At 40.6% G+C, this 23,457-nt stretch overlaps 1 protein-coding gene across 8 annotated transcripts in view; it reads right to left on the bottom strand.

Moving 5' to 3' along the window:
- Nucleotides 1–10,097: 10,097 nt before the first annotated feature.
- The window catches only part of tbc1d1 (TBC1 (tre-2/USP6, BUB2, cdc16) domain family, member 1), a 52,967-nt gene continuing 39,607 nt past the window's right edge, over nt 10,098–23,457 (bottom strand). For all 8 annotated transcript variants that reach the window (XM_039795347.1, XM_039795339.1, XM_039795357.1 and 5 more), the window contains 8 exons: nt 20,128–20,289; nt 19,254–19,412; nt 17,394–17,494; nt 17,080–17,223; nt 15,078–15,237; nt 13,857–14,026; nt 10,856–11,032; nt 10,098–10,752 (listed from right to left, as the gene is read on the bottom strand). In XM_039795347.1, coding sequence (XP_039651281.1) covers nt 10,450–10,752; nt 10,856–11,032; nt 13,857–14,026; nt 15,078–15,237; nt 17,080–17,223; nt 17,394–17,494; nt 19,254–19,412; nt 20,128–20,289 — 1,376 coding nt within the window. In that variant the 3' untranslated portion in view covers nt 10,098–10,449. The remainder of the gene's footprint in view (nt 10,753–10,855; nt 11,033–13,856; nt 14,027–15,077; nt 15,238–17,079; nt 17,224–17,393; nt 17,495–19,253; nt 19,413–20,127; nt 20,290–23,457) is intronic.

Here is a 23,457-nt window from a genome sequence, read left to right as displayed (position 1 = left end):
CCCCTCTGTGTGTGGAGAGATAACCAACAAAACTAGCAGCAGCTTCCTAATGACTTGTTTAGAGTGAACAGTAGGACAGGTAATATAAAATTTTGTCAAAATATCTGAGCTGAAACTTGATCATAATGCTTTAGCAAAGATGTGAACTTGGAAGATATTTATATTACATTTCACAAAAATAACAACCTCAAATTATAAAACTTCATGATAATAATCTCAGACTAAATGAGTTAGGTTAGATAAATAGCACTGGTGACGTTAGTTTAACTGGAGATTTTCCACTCTAAGGTACTAACTCTGAAATATGTATTTTTACATGTATGCATAAAAGATATATAAGTCCCATTTATTCTTTCCCATAGACAATGTTACATGACTCACAGTTGGAGCACTTCTACAGCTATGATCAGCTTGAAACTCTCAAATCATCAGTGCAAAAGATTAAACTGTGTTAGAAAATATCTGGTTCTTTGATACAAAGTCAAAGGTAGACAATAACTACAACTTCCAAGATGCATTTTCGGAAAGAGACATCCAATCACTGAGCCTTAAATTCAGTGACGTGCACCACTAAAAGCAGGTGGAAGCTAAAGATGACGTTGTTAAGAACACTGAAAACCCAGCTCAAATGCAGCTTAAATAAATTAACTTTTAAATTTGGGGTCAACTGTGGGTGAATTCTGCAAACTATGGAACCATGGAAATTAAAGCAAATTAAGTTTGTTCATGTTAATATTTACCTGCATCTTCCTACAGACAAATAGATTCTTATGAAAACTATAAATAAAGCTCGCACCAAACTCATACATAACATCCTATTAAATTGAGCTGCAGTAATAGTAGTTGATCCAGAGTTTGTGAGCCGTGCAGCAGACAGAGCAGGCCTGAGGGAAGTCACCGAGTTATTCAGGGCTGAGCTGGAATAATGCCTGGCTTTATAATAGACAATTCCTTCCACTACACAATTACTGATTCTTGTACAAGAAGGGTGGGGCAACACAGTGAAAGAGACTTTGGGCGCAAAGATAGCCAGTGTGTGTCTTGTGTATGATCAATGTGTGTCATTTGTGTGTGTGTGTGTGTGTGAGCACCAGGAAGATACAGCAGGCAGGTTTTCTTGAACAATAAAGCTGTCTGTTGGTTATTTCTGAACCCTGGAGAGGAAGCTGCAACTCCCTGCAGGGTGGGGAGACGAATCATAGGGCCCCCACCCAACACACACACACACACACACACACACATACAAAGACCCCCCTCTCCTTTTACAGATCAGAGTAACTGACAAGTAGAGTCTTGGTTACACCCTCGCTCTGAGGAAGGGAGGAAGAAAGAGGGTGAGAGAGGGGAGGAAGAATGAGAGAGAGCAGGGGGTAAAGGGAGGGGTTTTGTGGACACTCGACGTGCTGACAGGACAGCGGTGGTCACACCCAAACTGCGGCGCCTGACCTTCTACAACAAACAGAAACCCTTGCACACACACACACACACACACACACACACACACACACACACACACACACACACACACACACACACACACACACACACACACACACACACACACACACACACAAATCCTGTAACATCATCCTTCCCAGTTTTCCAGTTAGGACGTCTTGTCTTTGCTCAGCCTGCTGGTCCATGTTAGCAGTTTGTGACTCAGCAGGACGACTACAATCTGCCTCTTTCATAATCTGGGCCTCTTTCACTCTGAGGTCACTGCTAGAGGCTCTGCAGCTCACTGTGCTCATATGTCCTAAATTACTACTCACTAAATGAGGTACTTGTACTTTACTTGAGTAGGCTATTTTAATTTAATGCCACTTCATACCTTTACCAAGTTAGATTGGGAAATATGGTGACATTTTCAAATACGACCTGCAAATGTACAGTATAATTGTTTTGTTGTTGTTGTTGTTGTTGTTATTTAATTAGAATTAAAATGTGGAAACTAGAGAATGACTATGGGCTAATTTAGAGGAAAGGAGAATAAATCATCCACTGTTTATTATTCTTTTTTGTAAATACTGGGTACCTTATGGGTACAGTACTTTATTTATATACTATCTTTTATTTAAACTATATATTTAGTTCCATTACACACTAATGTACGTGGAGCTTGTGATTACATTATTATTATATTAGTATTACTTACGTGGTTAAATAAAGGTTTATTACCTTTATTTAACCAGGTAAGTCCCATTGAGATGACAAAATCTCCTTTTCAAGGGAGCCCTGGCCAAGATAGCAGCAATGCAGTGTTTCAAACAATGTACCTGAAACATAAAACAAAACACACAGTATCAACTCACAGAATCATTTGCCTAAGAAGACAGCCAGAAGGAAACAGATCTAGCTTAGGAATTACAAATTGGTCATGATTTGATGAACTACATTTTTACCTTTCAAATTTTTCATAACCGCTGCCCAAACACGTGTCCGGGTATACAGTTGATTAGTGGCGATTCACAGTCAATCTTCTATGGTGATCAAAGTAACAGCCATCTGATGCATTTCCTATGCTATCATGTATTGGCAATAATAACTAACCTGTATTGTATTATTGAGGGTTTGGCCCAATACAGATGATCATATTTTATTGACCTTTGAATTTGTGTTATTCAGCTCAGATATCAGCAGTCATAAATCATTCTTTTAAAATGCCAGCTGCCTACTGTAACCTCAAACAAACTTAGTCACATATTTGATTTATGACACTGTTTACCATTTTAAACAGTCACTGACTGTTTTACCTTCAAACCAACATGTCATGCAGGAGAAATTACAAATGGGAAAATCAATAGAAAAACCCTTTGTTCTTATGTTTACAAAATGCTTAATTGTGTTTATTTTCACAGCAGTTTGTCACTTTTTATGGTTTCAAACACCACATGAGGAATTGACAGGAGTGCTGTTTCTGTTGATCATATAAGAAGAAGGACAAAGAAACAGAAGGGAGTATTCCTTAATTTCCATAAATTGTGATGTGTCAAACTAATAACACATACGTCATACAAATGCACACACACACACACACACACACACACACACACACACACACACACACACACACACACACACACACACACACACACACACACACACACACACACACATACACACACTTGCATGCATGCATGCACACACTGTAAGTTAAATTTAGTCAGAATACAGTTAGTGTTATCAACCACTGAACACATCCTTGGGCAACTTAACTAGCAGTTTAGACATGGGGAGCTGCAATGTCTGCTTGGTATGTTGAAACAATGGGAAATATGTGCAATTTCCTTGCCAAGACTTTGACATTTCTTAGAAAAATATCTGTTGTTTCTCTTTACAATCAGTAGCTAGTAGCTAATGTAGCTGTCTGACACACCCCACACAGAGTGTGTCGGTCAAAAAAATTGAAATCTTGAACAGAATTTGTGTGAAACTGATTGGATCTTTAAAAGGAAACAATTTAAGTGTTTTTTTCTGGAAAACCAATGTGACAGGAGAGGCTTGTGCATGCTTACTGTAACAAAACAAAGGAAAAATGTAAAGTGGGAGTTTGAGAATCAAAGGTTTCATTTGCCACAGGCTCATGTGCAATGAAATGCACAGTGACACACTGACAGTAAGAAAAATGGTGTGCAATACTGAATATTAATTAGAATTTGAGTGTAAAATAAGAAATGCAAAGGATAAAAATTCAAAGCTTAAAAAATAAGTATTTCATATGTCAAGCGTATATTGGCCTGGTGTCTAGGTGGGCTGCGCAATTTTTCAGTATTTAAAAATGTGTCAGTTAAAACAAATACGATTTTGTACTGCTTGAGTGAAAATATTGATATATGGGTGTTTGTGGTGGTGGAAGTTTCTAACATCGTCCATCAAACATAAATAGTTTAGTTATAATGCTAATAACAACATTGCAGATACTTTAAATTCCAGGCTTTAACTTGTTTTCAGCATTTCTTATTTCATTTGTGGATTTGTTTGCTTCTTGTAAAACAATACAACAGATAATAAAGATACAAAAGACTTAATGTAGACTGCAGCTTCTACCGTTTACTAGTGTTTCTAATATGAAATGCAGTACCTGTACAGTAAAGGTTTCCCCAAGATCGAACCATAGGTTGAGTACACCCTAAAAAAAAGCTGTAAAATCACTACCGTTATCAAAACATACATTTATTCATTCTTATTTTAAAGAATCAACAGCTAAGACTGATGTCAGAATGAAAGTACAGTGAAAAGGGCAGGTACAGTATAATCAGGAGCTGACATTACTTTATGGCCTCCATCACTCTGAATTATCCAGGTGCTTCAGGTAAAGTAGCTGCTCATCAAGATTTACTGCAGCTGTAGTGCTTTATGAGCTGTTACTGACACTGTTCGACCTTTTGTACTAACCAGTGCACTCTCATCTTAGCGCTTAATGTGCTCTTACGTTTCTTTTAACACAGCATCATTCATTACTACACCCACCTGAATTACTTTATATACACCACATAAAATATTTTTTTTATTGGTGTGTAAAGGTGAGCTGATAGAGACATCCTGCTAGCAGCATAGCTCCCTTCATTAAGGTAAAGGGTATACAGCGGGCAAGCTTCGGGGAGAACTTCCCTCTCTCTAGCGGAAACAGGAACTGTTGTAACTTTTCGTAACCATGGTTTCATTTCAGTATCTTTCGGAAGCGGCAACTGTTACCTATGGAGAAAAATAAAACTTACTCCAAAGCTTCTTTGGTGGCATTTTTATTTTTATTTTGTGTTTATAAGCTGCTTGGGTTTTGTTTTCTAGACTAGAGAAGGGTATGTGTGATTCTAAATACAATTGAACCTTTAAACCTATAGTGCATAGTTTCTTTCGCCCCCATGAGGAATTCTAAGTAATGACAACACCACTTTTGTTGCATCCACATGACACAAGTCTTCTGTAATCGCACGCCGCCCCCACCCCTCCTCCATACAGTTGCTAGTAGCTAAGGAGGACACGGAGGATTAAAAAAACATGACGGACTCTTCAGAAGAGGTAATTATCTTGTGACGGACGTTCATTAATGTAAAAAAAGTTACGCACTAAAGCTTTAAAGCAACACTCGGTAACTTTTCCCGCTTTGGTCCCCCTACAGGTTGGAAGCGGAATTGTCCATTACATTACATTATGCAAGTTTGCCAGATCGGGTAGCGGATCTGTAGTTCGAATGAACTGGACAATGTAATGAAATGGACAATTCTGCTTCCAACCTGTAGGGGGACCGAAGCGGGAAAAGTTACCTAGTGTTGCTTTAAGTTGATGATGTCTGTATGACAATATTAAATGTCTATCTTAGTTAGTCTATTTTCCACGACGAACACATGGGGTCAGTAAGTCAGCATCGCTGTAGATCGCTGTTGGATGGTTGGATGGCACTTAATTAATATGGGGGCCCTTCCACGTGAATGCGCAATTGGAGTGGAAGTGGGTAAGTAGGGAGTGATTTGAGAAAAGCCTGAGCTGCGATTGTGTAGCATCAGTAGGTCTGTGGATGAGTGCTGCTGTTGTTCCCATCACAATTTGAAAATAGTACTTCAACAGAAATCAGCTGCAGCCATCTTGTTTTTTCCCCCCCTCCTCTTTACAAAACTAGGTTTATGCTCGCTGTAGTGTCCCCGGTGCAATGGTGCACGATAACCTCTGATATATCACACACATATACTGCCCTGAAACTACTTATTTATTCCATCTCTCAGTCTGACTCAGAGTGTGTTGGATCATGGTTAGGTTACAGACATGTGGTACAGCTCGGTGCAGGGCAGGCCTGAGGTGAAGTGTTGAAGGGTAAACAGATGCCAAGTCAAATAAAACAAAACTCCGGGCAGCGGCCTAACCCCTGGCAGTCTGCTTGGCCTGGCAGAGAGAGACACATAAACACACACACACACACACACATACTGTAGACCCACACACTGTACTGTACACATACGCTCTGTTTACACATAGTGCACCCTAGACTACGGGTGATCCTGTTCCCTCTTGGTTCACTCAACCAGAGAATTAAGAAAATGTTTCCACAGATGCTGAGTTTTAACCAGTCATGCGAGAAGCCATCGCTCCTGAATAGACAAGATGTTTGTGCCCTTTTCAACCTGTACAGTAGGAGCTCTGATACAGCAGGTGCAGACATGTACACACACACACACACACACACACACACACACACACACACACACACACACACACACACACACACACACACACACACGTATAGACTGGTTGATTGACATCTCCCTTAACCTCTTGTTAGCTTTGTTGCCCCTGTTAGGGCGGGAAAATGACACCATTATTTTTACTGGTAAAAAAAGATGTGTGACCTAATAAATACCCTTCTAAGCTCCGACCCTACTTTAACATGAGCAGAGTCTAATCAGCCACAATAACTTAAATCACCTGTGTGGGTGTTCAGAGTCTTTAACAAAGGCACACACGAGATGGGCAGGGCTGCTCGATCAAAGAGGGTTATGTAGTTTAAAAAAGAAATCCACATAAGCGTCTAAGAGATCATCACAGATTAGCTGCATCAAGCCTCCACGAAGCTGGTGATGGTTGTGATCTGCAGGGTGTAGCCACGTATTAAGCAGTCATGCAGTTTATTCTCATTAGAGGTCGTGTTGGGCTTTTGGGTGTTATGTAAAGAACTTGACTCCCTTTGTTGCTGCTTCATGGAAATCTCCATTCAGCAGGAGTGTTTTGTTTGGATCAAGACTTTAGTTGTCTTTAAAGCAGAGTGATCTGTGCAGGAGTTCACTGACAGCTTGAATTATGGTTTATGGTTAATAACAATGTACTTCTTTTGTTGATCCCTGTAGGGAAAGTCTTTCATTTTGCTCTCATCCATGGGGCAGAGCAGGGCAGGTCAAATGTCAATTATAGAGTAAAACATTTCTGGAGCTGTCAGGGAGTCAGTAGCTAACATACATTTTTTATTACTTTTGCCTTTATTTGATTGTGACAGTAGATATGCAGACAGTGTATGTGCAACACTTGGTTTTTGAATATGCTGTTAAATGGACACTTTTGTCCCACAATGCAATGCATACTGTACAACGACGCATGCCCCAAGTGACTTGAGAGGTCAGAAAATTGTCAGGCCAATCAGAGGCTGCCATAAAAGTCTGCACTACATGCAGCCTGGAGCACGTTTCAGGGCATCACCGTTGACGTCACCGATGACATCAATGGATTAACTATGGTGGATTTAATTAGTAAAACAACAGAATCAACTGTACCAAAAAACTACAGTTAAATCATTCCACAGACACACCTCTTCCACCATTAACACCGGAGCACCCCAGGGCTGTGTTTTGAGTCTGCTGCTGTACTCCCTGTACACACACGACTGTGTAGCCGCTACCGACTCTAACACCATAATCAAGTTTGCTGATGACACAACTGTGGTGGGCCTGATCACAGACAACAATGAAAAGGCCTACCTGAAAGAAGTACCTGACCTGCTGGTGCCAGGACAGTAACCTTTTCATTAATGTCAGCAGGTCTAAAGAGATGATAGTGGGTTTTGGGAATAAGCAGGGAAGGAACTACACCCCTCTTAATATCAACAGATCCTCGTGAAGAGGGAGGACAGCTTTAAGTACCTTGGTGTCCACATCACCGAGGGTCTGTACTGTACTGACTCAGTGGGGAGAGAAGAAAGCCAGAGACGGTTTCACCTCAGACGTCTTAGGAAATTCCAGGTATCCACTCAAATACTGAGGAATTTCTAATCCTGCATCATCGAGAATGTCCTAATGGGGAACCTCACTGTCCGGTACGGAAACAGCACCGAACAGGACTGCCTAAAGGATATTTACACCAGGCGCTGCAAGAAAATTCTAGGAGAATCATTAAAGATCCCAACCACCCTGGCAGCCTTTTCTCTCCGTTGAGGTTGTGAAGAAAGCACCGGATACACCAGGCCAGCACTGAGAGGCTCAGGAAGAACTTCTACCCTCAGGCCACTAGGATCCACTAGGTTTAAGAGCCCAGACCAACAAAAAAAACATCTGTTGATTGCCTGTATACAAACTGTAAAAACAGGGACAGAGGAGGGTGGAAATTAGCCAATAGAGAGGCTTTAACTCTTGTTCAGAGATAACCTCTTAGAGCAACTGTGTGGAAACTTTGTCTTTGTAAATGTCACACTTTAATATTTTGTTTTTAAAAATACAAGCTGGTTAATTTACCATCATTTAACAGCACTGTAAACTGTATAAAATATCAAGTAATAGCCTTCATCATAGTTACTTTGGTTAGTTATGATTATGTGATCACACAGAAACATGCTGATGTATAGGCGGCTCCACCCTGATCAGCTGGTCGACTAATGGATGCACTCAGAGGTCCTCAAACAGGTTTAGGAATGTGAGGAGAAAAATATCTTGCTGGTAGCTGTGTGTGTAATCACATACTACATTGAGCTGGACTTCAAGGAAATGCTGTCTTCCAAATAACAAAACCAAAAGACACGATCACCAGGAAAAACTGTGGCCATTTAGCAGTGGAAGTAAAAAATCTCTTTTTGCCAAATTCTGTTTCATTGTGTATTTTTTTGATTTTCTTTGGCTGAGGTTCTGCTGTTGTTGCTTTTTCTGTTGTGTACACACCCACATACATGGATACAAACAGAGCCCCAACTTGCCCCAACATGCCTTTTCCTCAACTCCTTCTATCAAGCCTGTGGCATTCAAAGTGTCTGGCGTGTTGTAGACAGGTGGTGGCACAATCTACACAGTCATTAACAGCCTGATACACATGGGTCCAAACTGTATGCAGGTAAACACACACACACACACACACACACACACACACACACACACACACACACACACACACACACACACACACACACACACACACACACACACACCAAAGTGTGACAGAACACAGAAGTGCTGAAAGGATATGAAATGTATTTTAAAGTACAGGATAACAATAATATTAATAATCAATTAAAACAAAACACATGTGCAAGGAGAGTCAGGAGTAAAAGCAAAATATCTTTACAGTGTAAATCAACAGATTTGTTGCCATCAGTGAAGTGCACAAGCACACAGACACACATTTAGAGACTCGCATCCAAACACACCAAGCTGCATCTCAGGTTGAAGGAATTCAGTGTTGAATACAGTACATGACTCATAGCTGACAGATTGTCTCAACAGCAGAGGTTTCCTGTTTGAAGTTTCAGAGATAAGTGTGTTTTGAAGTACTTTAAATCAATTGATCTGTAGCATTCTGTACTTCCCTCTAGAAAAGCACAGCTAAAGTTTTCTTTTATTTAAAGAGTATTTTTGGGGGGCTTTTTCCCCCCTTTTACTTCAGAGTGACAGTGAATAGACAGGAAAGGTGGGAGAGAGACTGGGGGATTATACTCAGCAAAGGGCTGCAGGTTGGATTCGAACCCGAGCCGCTGCAAAGGCCTCAGCCTACACGAGGAGCACGCGCTTACTGGGTGAGCTAGAGGTCACCCCACAGCTAAAGTCTTCTGCTTAAACTGCATCTATTTCCCTTTCTACACAGACGGATTGACGTGTATTCAAAGGGGAAAAAACAGGATGTGAAATGGACTGGATTTATTGTGTTACTCTTCCTGCGAGGTACAGCAACTAAAGTTTAAAGTGTACAGGACCAGGAAACAAAACTATGGAAGCCTAGAAATAGGGAGGAGATATCAAAAATAGTTCCCCTTTGACATCTGAATTTTAACACCACCATCTAAGATCTGTCTGAAATCATTTAGCTTATATAATAGAAAAACACACGCATCCCTTCATCTCATTTTCTTCTTGCACTTCTCCTATTTTTTCTTTGGAAATATTTCATCTTTGTATTACTTACTTGTTATGTGTAAGTGTGATCCATAACATGTTGTTTCAGGATCTGATTCTTTGTTCAAACTTGTTTCATATTGATGACATTCTTTGGCTATTTTAGCCTTGTTGCATCCAACACAAGAGACTAAAACACATGAGTGAAGACACTGACAGACATTCAAAGACACAAACATACATACAACAACAGGGGCAAATGTAACTGTTTTGTTTTTACATTAGGGGCCCAGTGGGACAGTGCTACCTTTGGGGATTGTTGTTCAAATCACATTTTCTTTTTATATTTATTAAAGAGCGGGAAGTGGGCAGTCTTGCTTTTTGGGATAATACTCAAGGGTGCCATCCTTTGTTTTTCTTTCTCTTTTATTTTTTTTAATCCCCATTTTTGTTACATTTCCATTCTTCTCCTCTCTGTTTTAGGTCCAACTACCTTAGGATTTTCTCTTCTTATTAAAACATTCTGGAGCCGGGAAGAGGATAAAGGTCGAGGTAGGGAGTCATCTTTACGTCTCACTCGACCTTCTCTTCCTGGGCCTTCCACAAATGATTCCTCGTCTAGGCGACCTTACCATTTGGAAAAATGTATGTGCAGTTATGAACCCTCTGGAAGAACCAAAGAGTGGGGAAGGGAGTCATCAGTCCTGCTCGCCAGACCCTCTCTGTCTTCCATCTTTGCTGTCGTTGTGACTGTGTCTTTCAGAGGGTGGGGGGGGGCGTGTCCATCAGGGGTGGTGTGTATGCCGAGGCTGGTGAGGAGGTCCTGGAGGCGTGTGACGGTGCTAAACAAATGCTTCTTCTCCTCCTCCAGTGCCGAAACGTGGTCCCTCAGCTGGGCCTCCGACTGGGCCAAAGCATCCACTCGGCTCTCCAGGCTGCAGATGCGAGCGTGCGACACCTGAGGGAGAGTGATGGTTGAAAAATTATAGTAAAATAGAAGATAACGTGCCTGTATTTGTGTGTGTGTGTGTGTGTGTGTGTGTGCGTGCGCGCATGTGTACCTGTAGCTCCTCAAGCAGGTCGAGGTTTTGCTGTCGGAGGCTCTGATTGGTCCTCTCCAGCTGTGCGGCTCGCTGTTGTTGGTTGAGGGTCGTGGGTGTGTCCAGCAACTCATCCTGCAAGACATGGTACTCCACCTCGTAGGCCTGGAGCTGCTTGGACATGTCCATCTGACAAACCTAATGAACATACAAAGTGCTTACAATGTGCGGTAACAATATAAAAATCTTGACATTTATATAAAACAAAACTCTTTTCTTCTCTTTTTTTCCTATAAAAAAATGAATACTTGCATATTAGAAATGTACTGTACTTTACCAACCACTAAAATGTGGCTGCATTACCTAATCAACGCCTTACATTTAGAGAAAATGTAATATACTTTAGAAAACTAAGTCCTTAATCCTATCTAGACATCTCATCTAGACTCTTTCTTGCCCTTTTCTGCTTTTTTCCCTGCCTCATTTTATACGTTGTTAACTTTTCCTGTTTTTCACTTACTTATTGATGATTGTATAACACATCCTTTGGATTTATAATCGTTAATACGAGCAACAACTGAACAATTGTTTTCTAAATATGAACAAAAAAAGATGTTTGGAACACAAGAACCTTTTTGCATGTGATAACATTAATGTTTAAAGGAAAACTCTGGATTATTATGACGTATCATAATTTATCTCTGTAGTTCGGCCATCATTTCTATCCATTATGATAACATTTACCTCACCAAAAGAATTGCTGGGATCTATGAACGTGACAAAGCTACGATGAAGTCTGTCAGGGCAAGAAACAATAAGGATGTAAACAAGCAAATTTAGGTAGATCCAAACAATATTTAAAACAACACGTTATGGCTGAAAGTTTTTGTCAGGGTTTTGGTTTATAGACAGAATGCGTTGGTGTCAGCTGGGCAATATTAAAGGCTTTTTATTATACTCAGGACTGAGTGCTTTCAATTTTTCATTTTTGTTTGCATTTGTCATAGCCCTGGACTCCAGATACTTTTGTTGTTCTTTACTTTTTTAAGGACACTATTTGTTCATAAAGGAAATATGCAAACAAGATTTTTATTTTGGTATTTTAGCAAGATTATTTTCACCACTTTATTTGTAAATAAAAGCCGACATGAGCGAACCAGAAATGTTGGTAACTATTCCTTATTGTACAACTATAGCATGGTACAAAAGGCCAAGGTATTCATACCAGACAGGTAGTAATAATAACATGGTGGTATTAGTAAAATAAGCTTTCTTTTTCTCTTCCAAGTAAGTTTGGCTAACCTGTGTGTTTGTGTTTCTTTCCTCGTACGACTTCCTTATACAATACCAATGGCACCTTGCATTCAGATCTCAGCAATCTAACTTGGTGAGTACAATGTTATCATTACTGATAGGAATGATGGCCAAACTATAAAGCTAACTCTTAAAAGGGTTTACTTTTTCATGTCACAAATTACACAGATTTAGCAGATTGTTGTTGTCCTGTACTTACAAATTGCTTATGATTGCATATAAAAAAATAAACAGTGGAGACATTTATTGCATATAGTACAGCTCCAAATATCCTCTAAGTACACTACTTGTTTTTTTAAATGTGAAACTATATGTCACACCACAGGTAACCTATAGACAACCTGACATGGATAAGTGGCACCTGAGATTAATTACCAGCAAGCTAGAGCATGACTCAACACCCTTTTACTATTGTATGCAAACAATTTGGAAAATGCATACTTTCCAAACTATAGAGTAGCTACATGTCTTTGACTCTTATGAAACTTATGTCAGTTCTTCCCATCTCAAGGCCCTTGACAACTTATGTTACTGTAAAAATCAATGGAAAATGTTCCATCTTTACATCACTTTACTTTATGAAACTGACTCAAAAACAAGTTTACACAAGTCTGATCATGACTGAGTCATTCAACATGTGTTCCTGATGTTATTGACATATGGTAGTTTTCCTGTTTTGTTATTTTTTAACCACAAACGCTGACGCATGAGGTAAAGGTTAGATTACTCCACTGACACTCCACCCATCAGCTGCCATCATCACTGTTAAAAGAGAGGGTGTGGTTCACATTAATAGCATCTGTCACTCAGGCGGAATATCATTTTCCATTTATTTATTTTTTGTCATAAAGCAATTATATTGTCTCTTTATCACTGCCATGAGCTGTAATATCTGATCTTATGATGAAACATCTGTTTAGTGAACCGAGGGAAGTTTAATAGTTCACTGAGAACAGTAACATTGCATATTTATACAAAGACATACAGGATTCAAGAGTCAGGTTACTGATCCACTAGTTCCCGAAACAATGCAAATTCATTCAACCTCCCAAAAGTTGACAGCAGTGTGAAAATCGCTGCTGTATGTGAATGTTGAGCTAAATGATAAGTTTGATGATATTGTATATTTAAGATGCTGTCAAGATTTACTAGAGACAAACCAGAGACTAAAAGTCAGTATATATTTAAGTCTATGCTGCTCATTCTCTTTTTAATCAGTTAGTCCCCTGGCTATATGGAAGTGCACTACTAAATCACTGGATTATCCCTTTAATCTTTGGCTGAAAACAGACCCCAACAAATCCACCATTTACTCCTGTTTCATTAATATTTCTCTAAAACTGCAGCAGGCATCTTAAGGAGCATTTCTTAAAAATTTAATGTTATATATATATATACAAACCCATTTAAAAGTATCAACGAACTAACACATTGCTGGTTTTGGTATTTTCATGGGAGTTGGTCACAATATGAAAAATATAATAAAAGTAATGACTTGACTTATTCTTTAGCAATTGCTAGATTAATTATGCTTGCTTTCCCAGGATATTACCAACAATAGGAGGTAATGCAATTCAAACACTTTACTATAATCCCCAAAATGACAATAAATAACATCAGGCCCATACAAACTTTGTATTGTATTCCAGTTAGGCAGTCCAGTGATTAAAGGGGAAGTTACACATTACTGACTGTTTCTTATTCTAACCTGGTTGATGGTTTTCTCCATCTGCACCAGGCCCAGGTTGGGCAGTGTGGTCTTGATGAAGTCCACTATGGACTCCAGGTTCTCATGCTGCAGGATCAGAGGCTTGTGGCTCCCCAGCAGGCTCAAGGCCACCTTAAAGATGACCTCTGACCCCTGCAGGAACAACATATCTGACAGAAGACAAAAGAGGAGTGTTAAAGGTTACAAAAGAAGAAAGAAAAATAATCGGTTAGGCCCTGACGTGACAGCTTTTTTAAAATTACGCAACAGTAAAATAAATAATGACAGAAGCTCACAGCACAGCTTACTGTGTTGATTGGTGACTTAAAGAGTTTTTTAAATGAAAGATGCTTTGACGTCAACAAAAAGGTTAAAGCAAACATAAATATAGGCCAGAGACGGAGTAGGTGTGTGCATTTTTGTGCATGCTTTGAATGTATTAAGGTGGGGTTAGGCAGGATTGCATGAGATCATACAACAGATAAAGGAATGGGAGCGCCGTTGTGGAGCCCCACATACTGTATTATGCTGTGATGACGCCCACACACACACACACACACACACACACACACACACACACACACACACACACACACACACACACACACACACACACACACACACACACACACACACACACACACACACACACACACACACAGCGTTATGCTCAGATAAGCACGAGGAGCCATGGAGTCTTGATGGCTGACTGAGCACTATGTAAGAAATTAGGCATGAAAACAACAGAAAGAAAGGAATGAGGCAAGCAAATACATTAAAGAGAAAGACATATACTACTGTGGGTGTGATGGTATTTACACAAATGATAAAAGAGGAAACAGCCTCTACCTGGCAAAGACAGATTAAATCTCAAATGTGTCTCTGTTGTGTGTCTCATTCCAAAGAATCATTATAAAATTTCAGTTATACGTTAACAATATGAAATGCCACTCCCATCTTCTTTGCCTCACTGCCAAAATTATTAGATTCCTTGTATTGTGCTTTCTACAACTTGTATTTCCTCTTGCTTTTTTATCTTACTCCAACCACTCCCCACTCCCCCTTCCATCACTTTTGGTTCAAGATTTAATTAGAAAAGTTGACTAGGAAGTGGAGACAATCCTCCCCAACATCCTGCTTCTGTCCTACATCTACAAACAGTGTGGCGGCCAAGTAGAACAAGGTATGAGTGTAGATACATACGCAGCTCCCAAAGCTTACCGAACACTCTGGCCACGAAGCCGAGGGGGAAGTGTGAGGCAAAGGCGGTGAGAAACCAGGGGGTGGCGTATAAGCTGGGTCCAATCTCCTGCTGCTCTAGGTGGCTGTAAAGATCCCGGTGGTAGTCGTGGAGCAGCCGCGACAACTGGTACATCTGAATCTGACATGAACAACATACCAGAGATTGTTTATGTAGGTCTGACTGGGAGCATGTGGTGAAGAGTACATGTGCTTAGGGCTGTGACGATAGCCACATCACCGCAATACCGGCGGTGACGTGCCACTATCGTGGTGACAACATCATCACCGCATTTTTTAAATGTATTTAATTAATAAAAATGTTTTGCTGTTAGTTACAGGAGTGCATATGTCGTGTGATATGAAATATAATGAACAGAATAATCATTGTTTAGTTATCATCATTGACTGTCTTCTATCCTATATTCAAGAGATTATGGAGAAAAACAACTGAAGTTGCTCGTCACTTCAGCTTTGCACAAGCTTTGACAGTCTGTATGGGGGATTTCTTTTGTGTGTCTGATTTTTATGAATTATGTCTAGGCTTGAGTACTTGTGATATTTACAGGTAACGTTCGGATTAATATAATACATGGTAGGGAAGAGAAGGACTCAGCCAGACATTTCTTCGTTCTCAGCTGAGGTGGACACATTACCGCTGCAGTGTTTTACCAATACACTTACACTGCATACATGACAATAGAGCTTTCTGAACTGTCTGTGAAATAGATCAGCGGAAAGGAGAGAAAGCAGCGCAACCGTAAATTACAGCAAGTAAGCCAATGCTTTTTACTTTACCGGCAGTATTGAAAACATATGAAGCCACGTGTCTTGAGAAACTTTTAGTTTTATTGTTAATTTTTAACTCACTTTGCATTGTGTTTGCTACCTCATTTTCCTCTCGCTTTTCCTCACAGCTGCACTCATACGCTGCTCTCACCACTCGCTCTTCTTGCGCGACCACACAGGCACTGATGTTACTCACTTAAGGCACCCAGCTATTCTTGCTCTGACTTACTCTACTCTCGTAGTGGGGTTGCGGTTAACCGCCATATATCGCGGTGATACGTTGCTTTCCTTACCACGGTAAGAAAAGATCCATACCGTCACAGCCCTATATGTGCTTTTATTATTTGATACATGGTTTATGGCAGAGCTATGGAGCCTATGCACGACATGTACCCATGTGTCGCATGACCTGCTCCAAACTATAACTACACGTCGGTGCTATGGCAGGATAGAGTTTAGATTCTTGGCCTGAGACCGAGCCCGACCCGAGGTGCCATAATCAGAAATATTATAAATATATATAGGCTATATAAAAGTAACAAATGTGTACAAAAGTTAGGCTGCAGGTACAAAATGCAACACGTGTCATGCACGGAGTCTCTCCTCTACTCGCACGCATCACACCGGGCCTGCTGTGCTGAATAAACAAACAGCGCAGTTTACATGCTTCGTCCTTGTTGCATTATTCTAAACAGATTTCTGCAGTTCAAACAACTTGGAATTGTAGTTGAGAACGTCCGTTATAACGGCCCATGTGTTAAAAAAGTGTCGGACACAACGTGCTCGGGCGGGCTTGATTTTTTTGGGCCGATCTAAGCTCTATGGCAGGACTCCTGTTAACCCCTTGCATCAAGTATGAATCTCAACCAAACCAATGGTGTCTTTTTGTTAAAACATGAAAATGTTTTCTGAAATTCTGAAAAGAGAAGGGTTGTGATGAGTGATGAGATGCATCACATTTCAAATATATATGAAATTTGAGATGAACAGACTGATTGATGGATGGACATATATAAAAAGATAGTGACCTGCAGTCATCTCTTTGATGCAATTTAAGTATGTGAGTAACAGAGAGAAATGATCAAGATTAAGGTATGTAGAGGGGAGTGACAGATTCTGTAAATGTGTCCTATATACAGTTTGTGGGACAAAGAGACTCTGAATGTGTGTGTGAATGTGTTTGTGTGCATTCTACCTGCAGGATTATCATGTCAGGCCTGTACTGTTTGCGAAGCCCCACGTCATACATTAGAAATTTGAGCATGTTGAAGGCGTCCTCTTCCCCCATGTGTAACAGCAGCACTCCAGCAATAAAGGACAGGCCCTGGCAGTAGCCCACCTGCAACAACAACATTAACAAACTTGACGTCTAAACAGACAAGCTAGGGGGAAAAGGCTTAAGCCTAAAAAGCAGTTGACCGTTCCATTTTGTCAATCATCAAGGGAGGGGGAGAAAGAGAGACGCAAAAAGAAAGTGAAAGAAAGAATACTAAAATTATCCAATGATACCTCAGGGTCCAGCAGGGAGTAGGCTTTCAGTAAATTATACAGAGACAGCTGTCCTGCCCCCAGCTGTGCTTGGAAATATGGATGCGTTGGAAAAGTGCGCCCTGTGACAGAAGAAAAGAGTGATATGATCTATATTGCAGAAAGATCTGCACTGTTTATATTTAGTATGAAATGCTGCGCCAGACAAAGTATCTATTTGATGTCTGAGATCAACCTGATGAAACTTTTAGTAAATTTATTTCATTTTGTCTGACATACTCCTGGTAAGAGACCAAAGCATCTGGGTGTGTACATGTGTTTGAAAGAAGCCTATAAACTTCGCTAAACGTTGCCCTGAGGATGCTAGACTTCACACTTTGCTGTTGATGTGTAAAAAGGAGCACAGTGCATGAGCATGTGCAGACCCATTCCAAGTTGTCATGCTTACAAATATGTTCATGAAAACACCCAGCTTTAAGCAAAGACCCTCCTACAGGAGTCTATCATGGGGGACAGGGGTCACGTGCCTTTCAAGCATGACAACATAATGACCTTTGATCTGTAAAAAACGTATCTGCATTACGTAGATGGGCTGTTGATTGGCAGGTATGGGTGTTTTGGGACTGACTGACTTCTTGACTTAGTGTGTGACAGCGAGGCTTTGGAGAAGACAATGACGATCAGTGTGTAGGTGTTTAATGTGCTGTAGGGGCTCTGTCTGTGAACATAATTCCACGACTCCCTCCCCTGCCTGAAGGAAAGTTTGCGTGTGTGTGTGTGTAATGCGTGGGAGTGCTCAACTTTACAAGCCTACATTGTTAACCTTCTTCCTTTTGCCTAACTTATGTAAACTCTTTACTACTACTACTACATACTAGACGTAGACGACATTGAATTACCCTGCATTTTCTATCTGCATCCTTTTTGCTGCTTCAGTATCATAAACACTGTGTTTTTATCCTACAGCACATAACACCTTCATATTTGGCCATGTTCGTAACTGTGTCACTGTGTATGGCATTACCTCCGTCCCCACCCAATTTGATGTAGAGTAAATAACATGATAGATAAAAGACTCAGGGTCAACAGCAAAAACAGGGGAGGTTACGTGCTACAGGGATGGATGTGTGGGTGGTTGTGAATGTGAGTGTTATGTGGGTGGGGTGTAGGTACTGTGTGTGTTTGTGTGTGTGGGTGTGGGTTTTTGGGTGGGAGGTGTTGGGTACATTTAAGGGTGAAAGCGTTAAAATGAGGTGTGAGTACATTGTCATGTACTCTGTGCAAGGTTTCTGCAGAGTTCACCAAATTAAAAGACTTTTAAAGATTTAAAAGAAAAAACTTTTTTAATACTTAAAAAAAATTAATTTAATACCTTTTCCACAATCATACTTTGTGACCATAAGGTCTACAAAAAATCTCATATTTGTCAGTAATTCCCAACAATAATTTCTAGTAATGGACCGAGATGCAACTTTTAAGGATGGATTAACCAGTTAAATAATAATTTAGTTAATGTAAGTTTTTGCTAGAATTTACCCATTATGAGTCAATGAGCTTCCTAGCTGGGGTAGCTAACAGTTTGTCTCTCGACAACCACATGCAAAAAACAATTCTAACTTTGTAAAGGACACTTCAATTTTTTAATACATTCTAAGGCCTTTTGTTAACGGAACTGAATTGAACGTTTTAAAGACTTTCAAGACCTGTAGATTGTCTCTAAAATTTAAAATGTGTGAGTGAATATGTGTGTGTTTGTGCACAGGGTATCCTGTACATTCATTTGTTTTAGTGTTGTTACCATACAGCAGAATAGCTTTAAAATTAAGCAACTAAGAATGTGTTAAAGAGAACATGAATATTTTCTCTGTGTGTCTGAGTTACCCAGATCTATGAGGATGGCATGTTGCTGCGAGGTGAGCTGTTTTAGCAGCTCTTTGTATGGAGTGGGATTGGCCGGGGGTCTGGACGGGACCGTCTGCCTGAGTAAGTATTGTTCAGACAGAAACTTCCAGATCTCGCCTCGATGTTGTCTTGGGACACCTGCCAGAGATGACAAGAGGGTGGGGTGGTACCAAGGTAAAATTACATGTTAACATGTTGTAACTGAACAGATCTCAAACAGTTGTTTAGGTGAAGAATATAACAAATAGTATGCAAACCATGCATGTAGTATGCTAATAATGAGGGGATCGGATGTCAGGACTTTTATTATGTCAGGAATTTCAGGCTACTCAGAGGAGCCTTACCTTGTCTGTAAAAATACTTGTCAGCCCAGTAAGTAGTTTGACTGACTGACAGACGAAGAGGAGTTTGTTAGTCGATACAGTGTTCTACAGTATTTTCCCTTGAGGGTGGAGATTCATTCTTGACCTATCTATGTGACCACCATTTTAATGTGATGTCATAATCTTGCCCAGAAGCTAGCTCTTGAGGCTACTTTAGTATGATAGGCTGCTATTCATTGGCCACTGCCAGTAGCCTTTCTGTGTGCATGTGTGTTCTGAACTTTACATCTCCCCTTTTACGTTTGAAGCCGAAAGAAGAGGAGATAACCTTCCTGTCCTGGATACTAGAACATGGACAGAACAGAAAGGCCCAGGCTGATGATAAGGAGGAATGTTACAATACATATTTTCAGTTTTGGAGCTTTATACATTAAGCTTTGGTCAATATTTGCTACTACCTGGTGATTTTAAAAAAGAACAAACAATTCCAAGTAGGACTGATATATATATTTGTGGTGCCAAATATGTACCTTGTGCAACAGCAGCATGTATGGTCTCTGTGTCAAACTTGACCTTTGCCCTTGCAGGAGTTCCCAGCATCTTCTCCCAGACCAGAGTGACATCCTTCAGACACGGTGTGATTTCCTCGTAGTCCAGCTTCAGACGCTTGTTCTGCAGATCATTTTCTGAGGCTACGAACATAAATACACAGACAATACAAGTCAATAATGCGACACCCCTTTTTAGCCCTTTGTCTTGGTCCTGTGTTGTGTAGTGTGTGGAGCTGAGGTGTCATTGTAGCTGGAAACACCTGACCCAGCTGTCAGTGTGTGGCCCTCTTCACAAAGCACCAAGCCATGTACATTTTGCGTTGTCCTTTTAGTTTAGTTTCTGTACTCTGCACTTTCATACATTACTGGTATAGACTTCCACACACTCATTGTGGCAAACTAGCCTGTCATTACAATAAAAACTGTGTGGAGGAGTAAATGTAGCTGTGACTGCAGCCAAAAAACATTAATTCATAATTAATGAAACATTAATAATGTTTCATTAAATAAAACCTTAACTTTTAGATAAATTATTTTAAACAGGTCAGGCCATATGCATTTCATCATCTAGTGACCAGAAAAGACACAATGCTCACATCATTTGTTTTAGACTTAATGAATCAAAATAAGCATGTCATACTTTAAAAATAGAAAACCTTAAATAGTCAGCAGGGAATGTGTGAAAAATAACTGCAGGAACAGAGCTGCTGGTTAATCACCATCTTTAACTTTGAGTTGTTTTTGCAAACCTGCAATTACTGTTTTTGTCTTCGACCACATTAGGGCAGCAGAAACAAGTTGTGAACACAGCACTGACATCAGTCTCGCATTGCCAGGCCTTTCTCCACAGCACTGCGGAGGAAGGTCTGGCTAGTCCACACAACATTCGGGAGTGATGGGAGAAAAACTCTGGTTTATTGGCATTTCTTTAAACCAATCACAATCGTCATGGGCGGCGCAACGGTGCCTCTGCAAAATAGCAACTTGTTTTGGTGGAACATGTGTACGCTCAAAAGTTGTTTTGGTCGTGCAACAGAAAACTCAGATTGGACAGATAGTCTAGCTAGCTGTCTGGATTTACCCTGCAGAGATCTGTGGAGCAGTTAACCATAGTCCTCATAAATCAACCGGAGTTTAGCATGCCAACACAAAAAAACTGTCTGTCTGCAGCTTGGGGCTGAGAGGGGAACACACCAGCTTTTATTAGATCCAATCACATAGTATTTTAGAAGTTTGTACACAGACAGAGAGTAAATCAAGGAATATTAGAGAGATCCTTTGGACAGGGGCACTTATCATTATTATAACACATTCCCCTGACATTTTTGGTTTGCGCAATCAAATTTGTGACTTTCAGATTAACACAGCCTATAAACTAAACAGAAAGACAAACTGTGAATTTTGTTGCAACATGTTGACAACAGTGATCAAAGAAGTTAAGGGCACACCCAGTACCCCTCATCTGTTCCTCTCTTTCTGATAACACCCTTTCTCTCTTTCCTTCCTAATCTCTTAACCCACAGCCTTTCTTTTCTGCTCTTTCTTTTTACTCGCTACACTCAACTCTTTCTTCTCATTCAATTCCACATTTGTCTCGTCCATCAACCACTCTCTCCCTCTCCCTTTTTTCCCTCCTTCCACTTGTGGACTTCCCCACCCCTTCCACTCATGTGTGGTGTCCACCTAGAGTGGCCAGTTGCAACTTGGCAGAGGTGAGGAGAGTGACATCATCACTACGGGACAGGAAAAAGACAGCAGTCCATTTCCTGTTCCAACCTGCCCTGACACCTTCCATGAAACACAGGCAAAAGGTGTGCCGCCAACAGGGGGAATGCATGCATTTGCATCAGCAACATTTTGCAAGAAGTAAACTGGGGAAATTATGACAACACCACAGGTTTAATGGACAAATTAAAAATATGTCAAATTGGTGCTTTGCAAAAGCAGAGTGCTTTGCATAGAATTCACACTAAAATCCAGGGTAAACACATTATACTTCATAAAATGCTGTATATCATGGCCTCAGCAATCAAACACAGAGAAGTAGCAGGAGTGACCTGGAAGGCGTAGCCTAGTCAATAAAAGAAGAAAACTTGGATGTAGCAGATAGCTGCCACACCCAGAGTAAGAATAGATGCTGCTGGAGAGGCCTTGGCTCTGTTGTCTGTCTTATCAGCTGTCTGGAGCAGAGTGTGGTTCGTCAGGACTCGGTCATTGGCTTCAGCCCAGCGAGCGTTCAATCTCTCCACTCTCTAACCTCTCCTCCTGCTCTCCATTTCCATCCCATTCTTTCCCCGGTGCACTCATAATACCCACCCATGATAACACACAACCAGATAAGATACCCCACCCTGGAGCTGACGAAGATACAAACACACTGATGGAGGCACGCAAATACACTAACATTTTCGCAGTTGACCCATAAAACAGGCAGCAGTGTGAGAGATAAACAGAAAGAATAAATGATAGGGAGTTGAGCTCCACCCAGACAACAACGAATAGAAAGGTGGAGCCCACCCTGTGGGAGGAATAAAACACAATTGAACTATGGACGATCAAGAAAGCGCCACAGGCATGTAGATGTGTATGTTAGTGTGTATAGTACGAGTTCAGCGAGTGCGTGTGTCTGCGTTCACTGCCTGGACTTGTTTTTCTTTCATCAATATTGACCCACATTTTCTCCATCCACACCCTGTTATGTAGGCAATTATTTCTGCTGTGTGATGAATAAAGTGTTGTGTGTGTGTGTATGTGAGAGAATTAAAGGGTGGGTTGTCTGTAGTTAGGGTGTGGACCATAGCTAAGTGTGTGTTGACATGTGCCAACTGGGTCAGGAAAGAGGTGGTGCACTTGGCACACCCTTACTGTGCAGAAGCTCAGTCCACTGGGACTTGACTTGGGAACCGCAGGGTTGCCTGTTCAAATCCCCGTAAAGACCGAGTGAGGAGTGTTGACTGGTAGCTGGAGAGGTGCCAGTTCACTTTATGAACTTGAGCACTGACATCTCTCCATTTAATGCATTTGTATAGGTCCAGTTTGCATGTGTGTGTATTTCGGGTGTGTGTAAAGGTATAGGAACAGAGTGACATTTTTTTATTTCCCCTCTGGGATTAATAAAGTATGTCTTCTTCTTCATCACACACACCTACTGTATATATTATATAACATTATTTATTTGCAATGTGTCTAAATATATAAAAAAACAAAAACAAAAACAGGTGTGCACTCGATTACCAAACCTGAGTGCGTGTGCACACCTAGAGAGGCATGTTGCCAGAGATGGATTAAAGCTTTAGTGCATAACTTTTT

Source organism: Perca fluviatilis, chromosome 1 (genome assembly GCF_010015445.1).
Source record: "Perca fluviatilis chromosome 1, GENO_Pfluv_1.0, whole genome shotgun sequence".
NCBI lineage: Eukaryota > Metazoa > Chordata > Actinopteri > Perciformes > Percidae > Perca > Perca fluviatilis.
This window is presented reverse-complemented; position numbering and strand designations above follow the sequence as displayed.